At 45.9% G+C, this 17,482-nt stretch overlaps 9 protein-coding genes across 10 annotated transcripts; 5 read left to right on the forward strand and 4 right to left on the reverse strand.

The window, feature by feature from the left end:
• Positions 1–61: 61 nt before the first annotated feature.
• On the forward strand, positions 62–1,515 carry TSTA_024310 (thiosulfate sulfurtransferase, putative). The gene is made up of 2 exons (XM_002479495.1): positions 62–1,091; positions 1,147–1,515. Exons 1-2 carry the CDS (start codon positions 127–129, stop codon positions 1,196–1,198), a joined length of 1,017 nt encoding a protein of 338 aa, XP_002479540.1. The 5' UTR covers positions 62–126; the 3' UTR covers positions 1,199–1,515.
• A 507-nt stretch (positions 1,516–2,022) lies between these two features.
• Positions 2,023–4,217, forward strand: TSTA_024320 (uncharacterized protein; the record flags this gene model as incomplete). The annotated part of the gene is made up of 2 exons (XM_002479496.1): positions 2,023–2,143; positions 2,212–4,217. 2 exons carry the CDS (start codon positions 2,023–2,025, stop codon positions 3,462–3,464), a joined length of 1,374 nt encoding a protein of 457 aa, XP_002479541.1. The 3' UTR covers positions 3,465–4,217.
• A 100-nt stretch (positions 4,218–4,317) lies between these two features.
• TSTA_024330 (allantoin permease, putative) lies at positions 4,318–6,547 on the reverse strand (the record flags this gene model as incomplete). The annotated part of the gene is made up of 9 exons (XM_002479497.1): positions 4,318–4,804; positions 4,874–4,964; positions 5,020–5,152; positions 5,210–5,305; positions 5,363–5,623; positions 5,677–5,846; positions 5,907–6,012; positions 6,074–6,210; positions 6,280–6,547. 9 exons carry the CDS (start codon positions 6,545–6,547, stop codon positions 4,318–4,320), a joined length of 1,749 nt encoding a protein of 582 aa, XP_002479542.1.
• Positions 6,548–6,912: 365 nt separating this feature from the next.
• Positions 6,913–7,681, forward strand: TSTA_024340 (uncharacterized protein; the record flags this gene model as incomplete). The annotated part of the gene is made up of 2 exons (XM_002479498.1): positions 6,913–7,625; positions 7,654–7,681. The coding sequence occupies 2 exons, from the start codon at positions 6,913–6,915 to the stop codon at positions 7,679–7,681; spliced, it is 741 nt and encodes a 246-aa protein (XP_002479543.1).
• Positions 7,682–7,720: 39 nt separating this feature from the next.
• TSTA_024350 (uncharacterized protein) lies at positions 7,721–10,181 on the reverse strand. Its single transcript, XM_002479499.1, has 4 exons — positions 9,377–10,181; positions 8,645–9,319; positions 8,122–8,594; positions 7,721–8,075 (listed from the first exon to the last, which is right to left on the reverse strand). Exons 1-4 carry the CDS (start codon positions 10,147–10,149, stop codon positions 7,789–7,791), a joined length of 2,208 nt encoding a protein of 735 aa, XP_002479544.1. The 5' UTR covers positions 10,150–10,181; the 3' UTR covers positions 7,721–7,788.
• Positions 10,182–11,055: 874 nt separating this feature from the next.
• On the forward strand, positions 11,056–11,947 carry TSTA_024360 (uncharacterized protein; the record flags this gene model as incomplete). Its single annotated transcript, XM_002479500.1, has 4 exons — positions 11,056–11,127; positions 11,196–11,289; positions 11,346–11,447; positions 11,592–11,947. 4 exons carry the CDS (start codon positions 11,056–11,058, stop codon positions 11,945–11,947), a joined length of 624 nt encoding a protein of 207 aa, XP_002479545.1.
• Positions 11,948–13,082: 1,135 nt separating this feature from the next.
• On the forward strand, positions 13,083–14,114 carry TSTA_024370 (RPEL repeat protein). Of its 2 annotated transcripts, none has more exons than XM_002479501.1 (4): positions 13,083–13,171; positions 13,226–13,472; positions 13,528–13,628; positions 13,685–14,114. In XM_002479501.1, the coding sequence occupies exons 2-4, from the start codon at positions 13,318–13,320 to the stop codon at positions 13,864–13,866; spliced, it is 438 nt and encodes a 145-aa protein (XP_002479546.1). In that variant the 5' UTR covers positions 13,083–13,171; positions 13,226–13,317; the 3' UTR covers positions 13,867–14,114. The 2 variants fall into 2 exon arrangements, with proteins under 2 accessions (XP_002479546.1, XP_002479547.1); XM_002479502.1 differs by having other exon boundaries at positions 13,083–13,167.
• TSTA_024380 (translin-associated factor TraX, putative) lies at positions 13,685–15,301 on the reverse strand. Its single transcript, XM_002479503.1, has 3 exons — positions 15,043–15,301; positions 14,966–14,983; positions 13,685–14,907 (listed from the first exon to the last, which is right to left on the reverse strand). Exons 1-3 carry the CDS (start codon positions 15,255–15,257, stop codon positions 14,211–14,213), a joined length of 930 nt encoding a protein of 309 aa, XP_002479548.1. The 5' UTR covers positions 15,258–15,301; the 3' UTR covers positions 13,685–14,210.
• Positions 15,302–16,001: 700 nt separating this feature from the next.
• Positions 16,002–16,912, reverse strand: TSTA_024390 (aspergillopepsin-2 precursor, putative; the record flags this gene model as incomplete). The annotated part of the gene is made up of 2 exons (XM_002479504.1): positions 16,002–16,029; positions 16,092–16,912. 2 exons carry the CDS (start codon positions 16,910–16,912, stop codon positions 16,002–16,004), a joined length of 849 nt encoding a protein of 282 aa, XP_002479549.1.
• Between the last annotated feature and the right edge of the window lie 570 nt (positions 16,913–17,482).

Consider the following 17,482-nt stretch of genomic DNA (forward strand, 5'->3'; position numbering starts at 1 on the left):
AGGCGGATACTTATCAGATAAGCCGAGCTCGGAGCTTCCCCAACTCTCTCATAGCAACTCCACATCGCGCAATTACCTGAAGAGAAATGTTGATATGTAACTAATCTATCCTTCCCATCCATTACAATGACACTGGCAATTCTGCGTTCTTCGTTGCGTCCGTCCCTCTCTGTACGCCTCTCCACCATGACCGCCCGGATGCAGCAACAACGGTGGAACTCCTTCTCATCGTATCTCGTTACTCCTCAAGAGCTCAACAATGCCTTGAAGCATTACCCCACCAGCGAGATTTCTACAGCTCCTCGAATTGTTCCACTATATGCAGGATGGTTCATGCCTAATGACCCCGAAGGTCGTACGGGAATTGAAGCTTTTCGCAAAAGCCACATCCCTCATTCGCGGTTCTTCGATATCGACGGCATAAAGGACGAGGACTCACCTTACCCGCATATGCTTCCTACCAAAGAGCGACTTGCCGAAGCAATGAGCGAATTGGGGATTCACCGTGATGACGAGGTTGTAGTTTACGATACCGCCGAGCAAGGCATTCTCAGTGCGCCTCGTGTCGGCTGGACGTTACGTGTCTTTGGCCATCCCAATGTATATGTGCTCAATAACTACCGGCTATGGGTAGAGCAGGGCTTGCCTACGGAATCCGGAGATGCTAAACCAGTCCCGAAAACAAATTACCCAGTTCCTTCTTATGATGTCGACCGAGTAGTGCATTTCCCCGAGATGAAGGAGATTGCGAAGGATTACGGTAAGGAAGGGGCGGACGAGGTTGAAATTCTGGACGCTAGGCCTTATGGACGCTGGTCGGGTGAATCTCCCGAGCCTCGCCCTGGATTACCCTCCGGCCACATGCCTGGTTCCAAGAGCGTGCCCTTTGGGGAACTCCTTGATCCCAAGACCAAGGCGTTCTTGTCCCCGGAAGAACTGCGCAAGGTCTTTGAGTCCAAGGGTGTTGATCCATCTAAGACAATTATTACATCTTGTGGATCTGGAGTGACTGCGGCGGTTATTGAAGCTGCACTTACTGTTGCTGAATTTGGTGATCCATCAAAACGAAGGTTGTATGATGGAAGCTGGACGTAGGTTCTCCCTCTCTCGAATATGAATAAGTGTTGACAGAATATTTTCGCATAGTGAATGGGCTCAGCGGGTCAAGGAAGATAGCGGTCTCATCAAGAAACTCTGAACGCCGTGATATTACTTATGATGAGTTTGCAATGTCCAAAGGCGCAGAATTAGCCAAAGTATCTTGGCTTCGAGTATCAATATCTTCCAGAGTCGGGTCTTTGCACTCCTCGGCTTTCTCACAATTTATGCCGATATGTCTGCGTATGGGAAACAAACAAAATGGGCGTGCGTGTTTGAAAACTCCCTGAATTTGGCGTTTAGTGTATATGTATTGGTGTTCATGGCTGTGAACGCGCATACAGTGATATAGAATGCCACGCGACTGCTAGCAAAACTGCGTGATATGATATAAAATGCGAATATGCATCAGTAATATCTAGTAATACCCCGAGAAATTCCATAAACTATCTCAGATATACTGTAATGCTGGAACAGGCAGAAAGGTGCCAACAGCAGACATGATTGGCTGGCCGATGCCTGTTCTTGGCTGGCGCTTTTCGTGGAGCAACTTGACGGACAACTCTCACCACCGACCACCTCTCTCCCAATGTACCCAGCACTTTTTATGCCATGAACAGGGCATTTGATGATAAAATGCTGGCAAATAAGTTACATATGAAATATTGTTCCAACTGTGAGTTGTTCCTTCTTTATCTTGTCTCATTGTTCTCCATCGTTCAACGTCTCAAGTCATCACCAACCCAGCCCCCACGTTCCCCTCGGAATAGCGAAAGACATGGACTAGAAGTTTATGAAGTGACTGACATTGGATCAATATAGTTTTCACGCTGAACTTCATTTACTATCCCCTTTAGGGACCGTCGTTCTTTTTTCTCGGCTTTTTTCCTGCTGAAGCCACTATCAGGAAATCTTTCGGTAACGATGTCGGCGGCTCGAAAAGTATTCCACTGTGCTGTGGACGATACCGTTTTGACCACCAACGTTAGCGAAATCAAGCGATGGGCTTCTAACGGAGCAATAACACTGTTTGTGCCGCTATACAGTAAGCGCGCCAACAATTCCGTGCAGTTGTCAGTGTATGCTTGCGATAGACTAACCAAACTCTTGCAGCCCTCGAGCGTCTTCAGGCACCAAAACGAAATGGTTCCCAGGTTGCCATAAACTCCCGTGAAGCTGTTCGCTTTCTCGACCGCGTAACATCCGGCAAAGACAGCATCCCAGCGGATCGGGTCGTGCTACAGGGACCGATGGAGCAGTATGACAACTGGGCAGATGCGGAGCAATTTTTCCTTCCGGAGTTCGAAGAAGAAGATGGCCAATATATCGAACCGACCGATGGAGATGCTATTACACAAAAAACCGAAGACAATGTGAAAGCGCATGTCACCCAACCCTCGGAACCTGAACAGAAGGACCATGGATTACCAGGGCTACCAAGTGATTTGTCGCAGATGCTACTGAGTAAACTGAATTTCAAAGCACCGGAGCCGGCAGCAGGTGCTCAGAATGACATGAAATCATCTGTTTCGCTACCTTCGGTCGGTACTCAAAGTGACGAGGGATCGCGAGCGTCGTCCCGCAGCTCTCAAACCAGCCCCGAATACGCGGACCGCAATGCTAAACGTGGCCACAATCGTTCGACTTCCACCTCGTCAAACATTCCGCCAACTCCTACAGTACTTCGGCCGTTATTAAGTGCGTTACTATGGCGTCTACACCACAACGAAGGATCTATCGGCGTTCCGCAAAACCTTACGCTCATTACCAATGATCGTGACACTCAGGTCTGGGCGCAGAAATATGGCATCATGACTAAGAATATACATCAGCTTCGGACGGCTATTCAATATGAAGAAAAAGAATTCAAGAACCGCGTGAAATATGCCGAAAAGACACAACAAGCAGCTCCATCTCCAAAGCCACTTTTCTCCTACGAAAATGATAGCGAAGAGGATGAGCTGGTATTTGTTCCTCGTGGCCGAGGCAAAGGCGCAGGTCGTGGCAGTGGAAGCCGAGGTGCAAATGGTCGCAAGACTCGAGCAGCTACGGCTGTAGCCATTGCTCAGGCTGATACTACGGTGGAAGTGCCCTCGCAGCCCATTGATCCTGACTCTTTTAGCCGCTCTATCGGCACTACAATGACTGTCAAACAGCCTGCGCTTGATCTGAGCTCTCAAGCAGGGGCATCTCGTGGTCTAGCAGCGTCCTCTAGACGACATGGTGATGATTATGGTCCTGGTAATGGGAACGGTCAAGCAAATGGCGGTGGCAGCAGCCGTCGTCGTCAACGCGGTGCCGGGGGTTCTCGCGCGAATACCTCCACACGTGGTGGACGTGGGCAAGGAAAGTTATGGGTTCCTTAAAGGGAGGGGTCAAGGATTCCATTTTTGGAGTCCTAAGAAATCTCGTTTACTCTCCATTATCAGGAAATGGAATTCTACGGTTCCACGTGCAAACGATAAATGATGGGATCTGCCATCTTTTTCTGGGCTCGCGGTTGGTACCTACAATCTACTGTGGTTGGGATCGAAAAGCTTCCTGAAATTGGGGATTTTCTTACCAGAATTGAGGTTACTGTGCCGGTGCTGTCTATCTCACTTGCATTGGAAATTCCTTCATCAACGCCTGATATCCGCTATCACTCTCTACATTACTAGGCTCGGCCTGTCTTCATTCTGTCCTTTATCTTTCGTACCACGATGACTTTGACGAATGAACTCACCTAAGGCTTGGAAATGGACTAGTCTTGGAAAGAAGGCTTCCCCACGAAGTTGACTGGAAACGAAAAATAAAATCTGCAAAAAAATAAGCTCTTGTGACCTGCTAATTGCTTCTGTTACCATAAGCATGGAGATAGACTTGGATCGATTGTGGATTCATGATTGAGACTTGGGTCGTGCCCCTGGCGCTGTGAAGGCGTTGAGAAGGTTCATTCATATGGTGCGATATCTACATATTTGAGAAGTGTAACAAGTCTGTGATTATTTTGCTCTAATTTTGATTGTGCTGCATTCATTTTGTGATTTTGATTTATCTTGCAGCTGGTTGATGGTTTATTCCCATTGGCTGACTATTTATGACAGACGTTCCAAATTGAATCCATTCGCGTCTGTAGGAATTTAGTCTTGGTCAATGCATAAATTGAACTATTTATTCTGAACCTACATTATCTCGATCAACTGGCTTCTACGCGAAATCTGCAAATGCTGTATCAAATTAAGCCCATTGTGCGGAATTCTGGGAAACTCGATCCCCCTGCGCAGACATTACCTCCTTGGTCGCAACATGAATACGACTAGTTCCATCCAAAACCTTCTCTCGTAAATACTCGGGTATAACCTCATCTTCGGGACAAAATCCCTCCGTGTACCCCATTGCCTCCCACGACCTATCTCTCGTTTCCGGGTGAAATTCAGCAGGGTATATCTCAACAGGACATATGCGACAAGCCACGTAATAAACCAATCCGGCAAAGGTAGTCGAAAGTAAGAAACCCATGTTGTAGATTTTAATGGCAGCGTTGCCAATGGATCCCGGGGATAAGACACCCGCTACACCAGGGATTACGAGGGCAATTGCAACGATCCATGCGATAAAGGCGCGTAAGTTGAAGCCGTAGGTGTAGTAGTAGATTGAGCCAGGTTGAGTTTTGTAGAGGGAAGGTATGTGGAGATTGCCTTTGCGGATTACCCAGTAGTCGACTCTGCAAGCGATGTGAGTGATCAGTAAGGCCCAAGGGTATGGATTCAGGTGTAGGAAGACAGAGACTTACACCATGCAGGCGACAATGGGGCAGATGAAGCAAAGATAAGAGCCCAGGAAGTTTAAGAATGATGTTGCGGAGTGCGTTAGTTTCCATGGAACTATGTGATGGTCAATAAAATGTACAATCAACATAGAAAAAGAGATTAGATATACCGCAGATCCATGCCAGTAAGAAACATAGGACTTGTCCGCGAACAATAGTGAAATGTCTTGGAAATAATCCTGTAAGATCACAGCCGACCGGGATCGAGTTGCTTGTGAAATTTGTGACAAATGTTGCGAATGCCTGTCAATCATATTGTCAGTACAGTGCAGTCTAAGAAAAACTACTGGGTGTTCTCACCTGAATACCGGCAGCGAGAAAGACAAGTGTTCGTGCTCCAGGGCTCCAGTAATGGTCCAAGACGCTGGAGTAAAAGTCCCAGAGGTTCCAATATGCCTATCACATCAGTCAGTCACTGCATTCGTATTCGGAGGACTCCGAGCGTTGACCTACATGACCAAACTGCTTATATCCCGCAGCAGTAATTATCATTCCCAAAAATACAACAAGTGGCTTACTCACGACCAGACCAATTGGCATAGGAAGTGTGTCGCGTGGCTTCTGAACATAGCGAGCCAAATCCGCTATATTGACTAGTGGGGGAATAACGTTTGAGACGATGGAGTTGATTGCTTTCATGAATGACCATCCAAGTGCTGCTCCTGAGACGGTTTTGTGGCTTAGGCCGTTGAAGTCCGCGCCGTGGCTTGATGCCTGTTTCGTTGTTCTTAGTAACAGAAGTGAAGTGAAAGTGAATGGGGACGTACGAGTGCCCATATCATGGTTACTATCAATCCGATAGGGGCTATAACTGATTTTATTTGGAATACTCTCGCCATTTTGCTGGGATGTACGAATGCGAAGGGGAATTGGATGAGCCATAAGAGGCCGAAGGCGAGAAGATTGGCAGAGGTAATGGCAGCACTTGCTGGGAGGTCTAAGAAAATCAACTATTAGCAGTTTGGTCATGTACGATCCGAGAGACGTGGGTATATACGATTGGGGAAATCAGTCCATCTATGTCCGAATACGCATCGCAACATGACAGCAAGGAACTGGCTAGCATAGTATGTCTGGATACTCATATACAAGATTGCCACGACCTGGTAGAATATTCTTAATATTGAACTGGAGTGCCGAACAAGATATTGGATGTATACTTACACCACGGATAAACACAAACACGAGCGATCCGTAAATACCGGAAGATGCTCGGACTAGGGTTGGGTATCCAATATGATATCTCGCAGGCCCTCTGGCGTTGAGAAACAGGAGAGTAGCAATCATGATTGAGACAATAACTACACAAACATATCAATCAGCACGGCACGCTCAAGAATCATTATGACTGGAGGGCACCAACGACATACCAGAAGCAATAAAAATAGTCCACCAGTTCAACCCAATCGCATACAAACTAGCACCGGCATTATACGTCGTCGGCGAAAAAGCAATACTGAATTGAAACGCAAAGAAGGACCAAGCGGACCAGGTACGTTGTGAAGGAGGCGAAGGATCAAGATCTTTGTTAGACCATTTCCCGAATTGACCGTTCTCTTCTCCTGAGTTGTTTTTGACCTTTAGTTTGTCGAGGAAGTGTTGCGTTCGATAGGAGAAGGGCTTCCGTGAGGAAGCCATCGTTGGAACGTGATGGCTGGTTAGCTAGAAAAGAACCGATAAGTGGTGTTACTGGAGTATCTGTCCTTCATGATGGCAAGTTCATGTGAACTTATTCCTGTTTTATACATGATTGTAATTAATATTTCTTATCATGAGAACGTCTGTTTAACTGTTATCAAAGTTAACTAAGACCTCATGGTCTTATCAGCGGCCGTCTTTCGTCGGTGCGGCCGATAGCCCGATTTTTTAGATTAGGGCTTCGATAAGAATGTATTAGTCCGTAGAACTCCCATGCTTCTCGTTTGAATATTTCTATGATTTCATATTTTTCCTCCCCATGATCTTATCCATATGAAAGATTCAGTTTTTATACAGCAGTCAAGATGACCAAACGGATCCGTCTTGGGATCCTCACACCCTCGTCAAACACAAGCCTCGAACCACTCACCCACTCCATAATCTCCCAACTCCCCAACGTCAGCGTCCACTTCTCGCGCTTCACCGTCCTCAAAATCAGCCTCGAGAATGACGCCCTCGCCCAATTCCAGAATGAAAAAATTATTGAAGCTGCAAAGTTACTGGCTGATGCCCACGTCGACATGATCGGCTGGAGCGGGACGTCATCAGGTTGGTTGGGGTTTGAGGCTGACGAAAAGCTCTGTGAGGAGATTACTGCTGCTACGGGTATTCCATCGACAACTTCTGTTCTTGCGCTAAATCGCGCGCTGAAGGTTTTGGGTGCAACGGAATTGGGACTAGTGACCCCTTACAAGGATGACGTGCAAGAGGCTATTATCAAGACATATGCTACCATCGGCGTCGATTGTAGCAAGGAACAGCATTTGGGCTTATGGACAAATAGTCATTTTGCAGATGTCACGGAAAATACATTGGATGACATGGTGGCTGATGTTGCTGCAAAAGATGTGAAATTTATTTCTACATTTTGCACGAATTTATATGCGGCGCAGCGAGGAGTGGTCTGGGAGGAGAAGTATGGGGTTGTATTGTTGGATACGGTTGTTACTGTGATTTGGGAGATGTTGCAACGGTGCAGGGTGGATAGCACTCAGATTAAGGGATGGGGGCGTTTGCTGTCGATTCCTCTTAAAACAGACGATTAGTATTGCAAAAGTAACAATGAAGAACTAGAAAATGTTTAATGAATCGGCCGTCTTATCGATATCAGTGTGGGGCATCGGAACAAGTGCCGAGATAAGTTTATCTTGCGTCAGCCACGGGCAAACTGCCGGCCAACTTTATCCAGAGGACTGCTGCATGGGCCAACCGTTGGTGTTATCCATAGTCAAGATCTCAGCGACGTGTGAAGAAATGTTGAAATTGCGTTCTAGTCCATCTGCCATCAGAGTGCTTAGGCGTACCAAACCCAGTGACATCAAGTTTTCATGGTTCTTGTATTGACAACTGAGGTTCTGTAGCCATATATCGAGTAGGTGTTTTGTTCGGGAGGCATGCTGGGCTGTTGGTGCTTGAATGAGGAGTAGAAGTATAAAATTGGATACTGTAGCGAAGGATATCCGAGTCCCTGTAGAACTTAGAAAAATTATCCTATGTTATCATTGTCGACTTACATGGATACCAAAACGTATCAAAATCAACCTCGGTCATAGCTCCAACAAAGTTGACAATAATACCCGCACACTTCTCGGCCGCGTTTAATGTTGCCTCTGCGGCATCGCCCAACTCTGAAAAGTCCACCACAGGGAGCTGATCTAGACCCTGTCCATCACAGCCCAAATCTTCAAGCAACCATGCAATATTCTGGGGGTCCTTGTCGTCTGCTATCGGAGGCGGGGGTGGAGATCGGGCTAACGGTCGTAAGATAGCGCGATATACAAATAGCTCAAGAATTAGATATGCGAAATGCAATGAGCTAACACCTTCAATGTGAGGGGTATTTTGATAGCTATTCTCAGGTTTTTGTTTGATCCGTAACGAATCAGGAAGAGAGGCGTACCATGCCTGTAACTCTTCGCGGATAGGCCGAGCAGCATTAATTGATATTCGAAAATCTTGACACATTTTTTGAGACGCTCGGAGGGTGCTACATATCGATGTTAGAACGAGTCAACCCAGATTTCATGACAGGCTTACTAGAAGGTCTGATGAATGTTATCCGCTATGATGGCCAATTTTGTGAATGACCGAAAGATGGCTCCATGCTCTATTCGATCGTGACTTAGACCGTGCTCAACACCTTCGTCAAGACCATTTACGACAAAGTCAGACTCATCCAAATTCTGGACATCCCACTCTTCTCTATCGATAAATGGCGGGCGTCCTATGAGCAAGCTTCGCCATTTATCTTCAATATAGACAGCCCACCATAATCGCCGTCGAAGCCTTTTCTCCCAGGCAGGAATTCCCCAAGGCCGAGGCTCAAGATGGAGACCCAGCGAAGATGCTAAACCAACTGTGGTTCCAAGAAATGACCAGATAAATGGACTGTCTGCCAATGCACTTTGACTTCCAACGGGTAAGCGCTGTAGATACAACAAACAAGCTTGGAGAACGGACAAATGCGGCGTATGAATCTCCTGCATGATGAGTTGATATACAATGCGCCACAATTTGTTGCACAATTGGCTTTCATAGGCTCCACATAGGACTAACTCGGGGTCGTGAATCTTGAACGGGAGAGCAGATGCATAGAGAGCCGCGAGTAAGTGTACGGGAACGTCTTGCAAGGACTGTTCATTCAATCTGCCAGGGAGACCTATCTGAGACCGAGAAATGAGGGGCATCATAGAGTAAACAAATTTCATAAAGCTTCGCGCACGGATTATTAGAAATTAGGTAATGTGTAATCTTCAAGGAAGAGCTTACAGCAGGATTAACCGTACACCAAACTTAAGCGGAATCATCCTGTTCAGTTCTTGCCTCAGTTTCGGCACATCCATTCCCGTAGAGACTGGTGTGGGTTCTTTGAGTGGCTCCAGAAGCGAATCCTCAGTCACCAGGAAATGCACAGGGACTAAACCCTCCACTGGTACACCACCAACATTTCGAAAGTGTATTCCATGGAGATGAAGCATTCCATTATCATCATACTTGCAATGACGCAGTAGCCATGGATCTGACTCTGCCGAGGTACCAAAGACCTGTGCAGTTGAGGCATCCAACTGATCAAGGGATCGAATGTGCTGGAATTTGGGTGCATCTTGAGTCTTGAAAGTATCTGAAGAGAAGATCAGGTCATAACTGCGTACCAACTTGCTTCGCTTTCTGTTTATTTTAGGTAGAGTATGGCTATCATGATCCTGATGTCGTCTGTGGAAGTTGTTGGAATCAGTTTGGAAAAGAAAGCTGTCAATACCTCCTTTGTCGAAACTGGTGGGCTCGTTAGGCTCATCGAAACCAGTCACATGACTCAGAGAATAATTAGGAGATCTATTTGGCGTATTGTTGTTCCGAATGTCACGGTTTCGTGGAGTAGGCGGTTTTTCAAATGTACATGACTTGCCAACATTCATGCAATTACGGCAAGGACCACTTTCAGGGAGGATGCAAGCTATCTTTCTGGTGCGACAGCGATCACAGGGTCGCTTCAATTTGGAGCGATATGGCCGGGTACCTGCTGGGCTGGCATCTGTATCCATTGTACGGACCGTGATAGTGAATTGAAGGTGGCATGTTGGTAAAGGTTTAGCTGTTGGCAAAGAACAGAAGATAAGAAAGATAAGGAGGACTCCACTTTCATAACCCTAACGCTAACCCATATGCGTTACAGCTACTGTAATATCAGAATTCTCGTGAGCTATTGCTTCTTCTACTATTACTGCCGTTACCAGTTATTATCAAGTATGCAGATCTGAGATACGGCCAGCAACCATAAGAACAAATAAACATGGCCGAGTCTGAACCCGGTTCGACCGACTCCGATTCAAAAAGCCGACTCCTAGAACATATTAACCAAGACCTTTAAAGGGGGTTTATAAAGCTGTAAGTCCTTTCCACTGTATTTCTCTTCTCAACTCTTTTTATGTTTAGACTTTGCTGTATATAACATCTTTTATTCTATCAGTTATTAACCATTGAGGTGCATACACAGGCTATCCTCAAGATCATCACAGATTTTAGTTCGTTTCTGATGTTGTTGATTTCCATGTTTCCTTTTCCTCTAATGGAAGACTAGTTTCTATGTTCGGAGCTGTTGCAGGCCCGTCAATCGGAGGCGTGTTCATGGCTTCTGTTAGCTGGAGGTGGTGTAAGTCTGTACCATACTGTATCATCTTCTCCTCAGCTTACAGTTATTAAAGGATTACATCAATCTCCCCATCGGCGGTCTCGCAGCTAACCTCCTTCTATCGATTCAGATACAAGACAACGGCAAGGAGAAAAAGCCAAAAAGACTGTCCGGAATCCTGGGAGTTCTAACAAAACTCGACCTCGTCGGGTTCTTCTTTGCGACTGTTGTAGTTATGCTATTGATTGCTCTTGAATGAGGAACGCGCTATGCATGCAACATTTCCACAATCATTGGTCTCTTTTGTGGTGCAGGTGCCATGGCCATAGTATTCCTGTCATGGGAATACTATGCGGGAGACAACGCTATGATTCATTTCTCCATGGTCAAAGTAAGGGTTGTTTAGTCCTTATTCGGTGCAATGATGTATACTCGTATTATATTCCAATCTGATTTCAGGCTGTGATGGGCGCATCACCATTAAGAAGCGGAGTGGATCTCCTTTCACTAGTTCTTAGCCAGGTTGTTGCATCGATTTTGTCTGAAGGGTTGGGTAAAGATAACCGATGCATTGTTTTTATAGTGTAACATGACTGACATTATTTATAGTCAGGAAGGTGGGATACTACTTGCAATTTGTTATCGTATGTGGCATCTTATTCACGATCTCGGCTGCCTTGGTGTCCACATTCCAAGCAGACACTGCGTCTGGTAAATGAATTGGCTATCAGATCTTGGGAGGCTTTGAACAAGGCCTTGAATTGAAGATGGTAAGTTGATCATCCTTTTTCCTTAGGCCTGAAGCTAGGCTAAACCGTCAATAGCCCTACATCGCAGTTTAAAATGTGCTCTCAGAGAACAATGCAATTGCTCTCGCAGTGCTTGTCTTTATGGAGAATTTCGGAGGTGCAATTCTCATTGTCATTGCGGAGACTATTTTCAATTCGAAATTGGCCCTGGAAATGGCACAGTATGCCCCAGATGTCAACGTCGAGGTGGTCGAGGCAGCGGGTGCTTCAGGTTTCGGAGACGCAGTACCTCCTGCGCAGATACATGGAGTCTTGAGGGCATACAATTCAGCTTTGACCAAGGAATTTACTTGGCCATCGGTTGTATGGTCGCAATGCTGGTTACCTGCTGGGGAATGGGGTGGGCACCAGAAACTCAACGTAGTGATGACTACCAACTCGATGACTGGAACAGCCGAGTAGTGGTGCTCTCCAGGGCTGTTCCTCAGATCCTACTCAGCATACTAGGTATGATTTGCTGAATATATCTAAAGCTGTATTTATAATATAGCACTTATCTGAGTGTTTGTTGATTAGCCATTGCTCACTTTCTCGTGAAGACAATAGGTATATTTACTTCTAACAGGATTACTGAATCAATTTTCGAGGAATCTCAACCTGCATTGTTTGCCGAGCCTGGAAATGATAACTAGAAAAACACTGACATATGAGCCATAACTCTTATATCAGTATCATGATGCCATCCGCAGTCCCCCTCTCTCCTAACCTCACTTAATCCGTAACAACTGGTACTTCGCTTTTGATCAAAAGTACCAGCCCCAACGGAATGATCAAGATGGAGAGGCACCAAACCACCAACCCTTAATGCGTTCCCACATCTGAGGGGTGGTGTTTGACAAGTGTGTCCGATTGGCGAAATGTAAGAAGGCTACGATCGTAGAAGTGGCTATGCCGTATGCAAGTTGCTGAAATGAGAAGGGCATAGCCTTGTCTCCATGAAAGTGTTGGTCGAGTGTCATTAGTGATTTTCAGTCGACAAAATCAACAAAGCTTTGAGACATTGTTCGTCATGCAAAAGAACATCGTAGATTTTCAAGCATAGCAATTACTTGTTCAGTTGCAATGAATTTTCAGTAGGGTCTCATAAATTCCTGGAAATTTATTTTTTGATATTCCCATCTCTTGCGTTGAATTCGAACTTCGAGGTAATTTTCGGGGAGGAGGTAACTTATTGACTCTAGACACTCACATAAGAAAGATAAGATAAGAGGTCCGCACTGACAGGGCCCCATAAGAGTGTATCTTATCAAACAAATGTCACATAGAGCGTCGTATGAGTGTGATCATCCTGTATGAAGAAAAGAACCAGCAGATTGTCTGATGTATCAGATGCGACTCTTCGCTTTCAAGATGGCAGCCTTACATAAGCATGATACGAGTGGATCAATTGACAGTGGCAGCCTGAGGAATCTGGCAGCTGATTCAGCATCTGATCGTGCGTCATCACCTTCTGACTATTCTTCCTTAGGCAACAAACTCGTCATGTGAAACGAAAGTCACTTGACTTGGCTCGACGTTTCTATAACAACCCCTGTCCATCCACGTATCTCTACTCATAACTTCTCTCAATTCATTCCTTCATCGATTCAATTCGTGTTGCTGTGTACGTCGTACAGCACTGCGTATGTACTGAGCCAAGCTTCCTTCCCCGCATTTTCGATGCTGACTGCTATCGATCAGTTGTTATCAACTTATCCGATCGTCCTGATTAATTATCTGTAAACAAACAGATTTATCGATAAGGCTCGGTCAAAGAAAAAGGTGCAGACGAAATGTCTTCAGCTATCGACGATACCCCCATCTCTCCCACCCTCAACCCCACAACCAACCAGCAACGTCGTGACTCTCTGGAGAAGCATCTGCAGACCCGCCCGGAACTTCAGGATTTGAAAGATCGACACATTCTGCTGAATACAAGCGTTGCTCCGTATGTCTGATCATTTTCGCTCCGGATGACATTTCCTCTGATACAAAGTATATAGTGGCCTTCAAGCCGCACAGGCCGAACTTGCCCGGCAGCAAGCCACGGACAATCTCAGAAAACATCTTGAAAAACGCCCGGAGCGCGATGAACTCGTTGACAGTACGTTTAGCCTGAAAATCTCTGTACACAAGTCCATAACTCTAAACTGCAAATAGAGAATATCCTCCCATCCCGCGCCGACATGGCCCCAGCCCTGCAGGCAAATGCAAAAGAACTAGAAAAGCACATGCTTGCCGATAATTTGGAACACAAAATCAAGGAAAGACCCGATCCTAGTCAATTGATCGAGAAGGGTATACTTGAAGAAAATGAGGATCCGAGGAGTCCATCTGAGTAAGTAGCGAGGGTCTACGTTGATATCCGAGGGATAATACTATCTGAATGGATAGTGGCGTTTGTTTTGGCATAGTACATGGGTTGGTTTACTGGGCTCAATGGTTCATTCGTTCAATCCCGGTTCAGTAATGGATATTCTTAACATATGGTTATATGGTTCTTGAGTGGAATCGACTCCGGAGGATCGTTTCTTGACACTCGTTTGTATATGGACATTGCAATTGAATCATTCTTCGCACTCTTTACAGGTATCATTTCATGAACTCCGTAACATTGTCTCGTACACATATCATGGCTCCATCAATAACTTGACAGTGCGTTTGCATTGCAAACATCACAACACACTCAATAGCTTTCAACCTCGACAGTTGAAGCACTTGCTCCTGCTCCTGCACTGACGGACGATAAATCCGGTGTCCATCCGCTGGGTCTCTCGCTCCCTCTGACCAACAACCCATACGCTGCTCTTTCCACTTTCTCAACGCTGTTCTGCATCACATCCATTTTCTTGTACATGTCCTTCATCATGTGGCTACTGTGTCTCCGGGGAACATTGAGCTTTTCAAGCATGGCTCGCATATATCTCAAATCTACCACAATCCCGGCCTTCTCAGGTGGTAGAATAGGGAAATTTTGCGCAGACTCAATTTGCTCGTCGACATCCATTCCATTTTCGTCTTTGCTCTCGTCGCTCTTCTTGACTTGGCCCCCCGTTGAAAGTGTAGTGACCGCAAACCGCATCATCTCTCCAGTCAAATCAAATATACCCATCAAATAATCTTCCTCGGTCACAATGATGCCTTTCGGTAATTGAGCTGCGACTTCGTCAAGAGTGATGAGGCATTGGGTCTGTATATAGTGCTCGAATGAAATGGCTTCGATGAATTCTTGGATTCCTCCAGAGACTTGTCTTTGGTAGCGCCACGAGTTGGTTCCTGCTAGATCAGGAGATATGGATTTGAAAAGGTCTATAATCTGGTTGAAGCGGGTTTTGTTCTCTTTGGCAATATTGGGTGGAATTGGAGCATTGACCGTTCGCACTCTATGAAATAGAAATGTGGGTAAGGTTGTTCATCTGGAAACAAGACTAGGAATCGTACCGTTGGAGAGCAAATATGCTGCCGAAGAACAAATTAGTCAAGTCCGACACATATTTGAAGTCAGGTCAAAGTCATACATTTTTTTGCTCAGTGCAGTAATATCGCGCGATGCCTTAATTATCTTTTCTCGGCGGTCGTGGTGCTCATCCAGCTCGCTGCGAAAGTTCTCAAATATGAACTGAATAACAGGACCCTCCTTCTCAGAGTCCATGGTGAGTAATTCTGATTGGTGACTGGGTCTCGTATGATTATTGACAACATGCCCTTCCCACGATCGTTTAGAGCTGGCCATGTAGTGTGGTGCAGAGATATCAGATAATTGGCTTGAGTAGGAGTGAAGAGAGACAGATGAAATCACGATGGAGCTTGGACTCTTCAGTGCGGGGAGCATGATGCCTGATTGGGTTAGTGCAATTTCCATAGCAAGATCACTGTCAAATGTTTTGCTTTTTTCTAGACAACACCATGTTTTGACATTGTTTGGCCGATAAAAGAATCCTATGGATAAATTATGGGACTGCATTCAGCTCAACAGCATTATGCACAAATGAGCTTTCATCAGAACTCCAGCTTCCAGAGCAACACTTACTTGACAAGTACCACCATGCCTGATACCTACATCTTCCTCAACTGATCTCAATTCGCCAGTATGGCCAGGACCTGATCCCAAGAATTTCGCCATGACTGTATAATTACCAAAAATGGTTGGCCAGGAATGCTATCGACATTGCTAACACGTCATTCATTCCACGGCTATTCCGAGCGAATCGATCTAGGTATACGACGCCTCCTGCCAACCGATCTGCCATATGGCATAAGAAGCTATCAGGTACGTGGCTAAGCGACATTCTTTCAGGGTAGACCGGAATTACGAAGTTCATATTTCATTATATTATCTACCCTGATATCAATCCAGACTGTGTTCCAATTGTTTGCCTACCCCGCAGACAGGCGAAAACCCGTACTTATCGGCTTGTCGATATATCTCCTTTTCTTCCTAGTAACCCGAGTGACAATGGTGAAGATAGAAAAAGCATTATATACCCATACTCGTCACCGTCCACCTGGTGCTTCTACAGTTTTCTTTATCCGAGGATATGTACATGTGTTCTAACTAGAAATATACTCCACGACTATTTCAGTGTCACTAGGAGCAGAAGCAGAAGTCAAAACTTTGCCGTTCTGGGATATATCCAAAAGATCAGCCTCAGAGGTGCCAACAGTGCCACCGTCTTCGGTACCAGCAGCAGCATCGATGAATCTCACTGTTCCAAAGTCGGCAAAAGGGACTTGTCGACCATTTGAATCAAAGTCTTCAACAATCCATTCCGCATTCTGGCCACCTAAAGTAGCGGTTGAAGAAGGTGCTTTGAGGCTCTGAGTGACCGATTGACCGTTCGACAAATTTTCAATCACGGCAACACCAGCGTCGTTATTAGTTGACGTGACAGTGAGCCGAATGGTGTCTCCGGTGCTGATATCAATACCAGAAAAATCGTAGGCGTAGTCTGGATACCATTCGTACCAAGCATCGTAGCTAATCTGTCCAGAGGTCGAAATGCCAAAATCGACTCCAGTTTGAAGAATAGCAGTGGTGTAGGTATCCCCGTCAATTCCAACCCAAGCGGAGGCGTAGGAATCCTGTGTGGCCCCCGAGGGCAAAGATGGCTTTGGAACAGTAAATTGTGCAGTCACTGATGTAAATTTTGTCCCCGAAGGCGGTGCAGTGAGAACGCCGCCGGACCAGTTGGAGCTGTAGTCGACATTTGTACGGTTGGCAGCTTCATCTTCGTTCACGTCGACGGCAGGGACTTTGGGATGTGTCAGTCGCGCTATTTCGCCGCGCGCAGCTACTCTAGCAGCAAGTCCATGACCGCGAGTAACGGCTGCCGCGACAGAAGCTGCCAGCAGAAGTATCTGAGAAAGGGCGAGGGTAGAAGCTTTCATCGTGATATATCGATACCAGTGAAGGTGACTTAAGAAAGCTTGACACTAGATGTACTTTTGAACCCGGCGGCTGCTGGGCGGGTGATAATATAGAGGAAGAAAACTTCTAGTGTAGCCAGGCGACATGCCAGAGGATAGTGGCTCTGGATTCATATACTTATATCATTTTTTGCCAACGACCTTATGCCAAGCCTGGGGATCCTACTGTAGCATGAATACGCATCTTGGAAGTGTATGTTATGCAGGATCGTATCGAACGCGTGATGGAGGCTTGTCATACCGATGATATGGATCTACATCCTGATGATCTTGATCCCAACGATAAGTCCAGTCTTTGAGTCACTAAGTCGCGGTATTGGAAGTAAGTTGAAATCTGGCCTCCCCCCGTTCATTCTAGCCACAGTTGAGAATGGTAAGCTTGTGTCTCGACGTGGAAGAAACCTGTACTAACCAACTCTATCAGATGAGGTATAAACAATAAGTTTCCAGCAGTCAGCAGGATGTCTTGTGGCTTTCTGAGTTTCTTGAGGCATGTGTCGCACGGGCCTGGGGTCAACTGTCGTGTGTTAG

The sequence above is a fragment of the Talaromyces stipitatus genome, genomic scaffold (assembly GCF_000003125.1).
Source record: "Talaromyces stipitatus ATCC 10500 scf_1105507295541 genomic scaffold, whole genome shotgun sequence".
Taxonomy (NCBI): domain Eukaryota; kingdom Fungi; phylum Ascomycota; class Eurotiomycetes; order Eurotiales; family Trichocomaceae; genus Talaromyces; species Talaromyces stipitatus.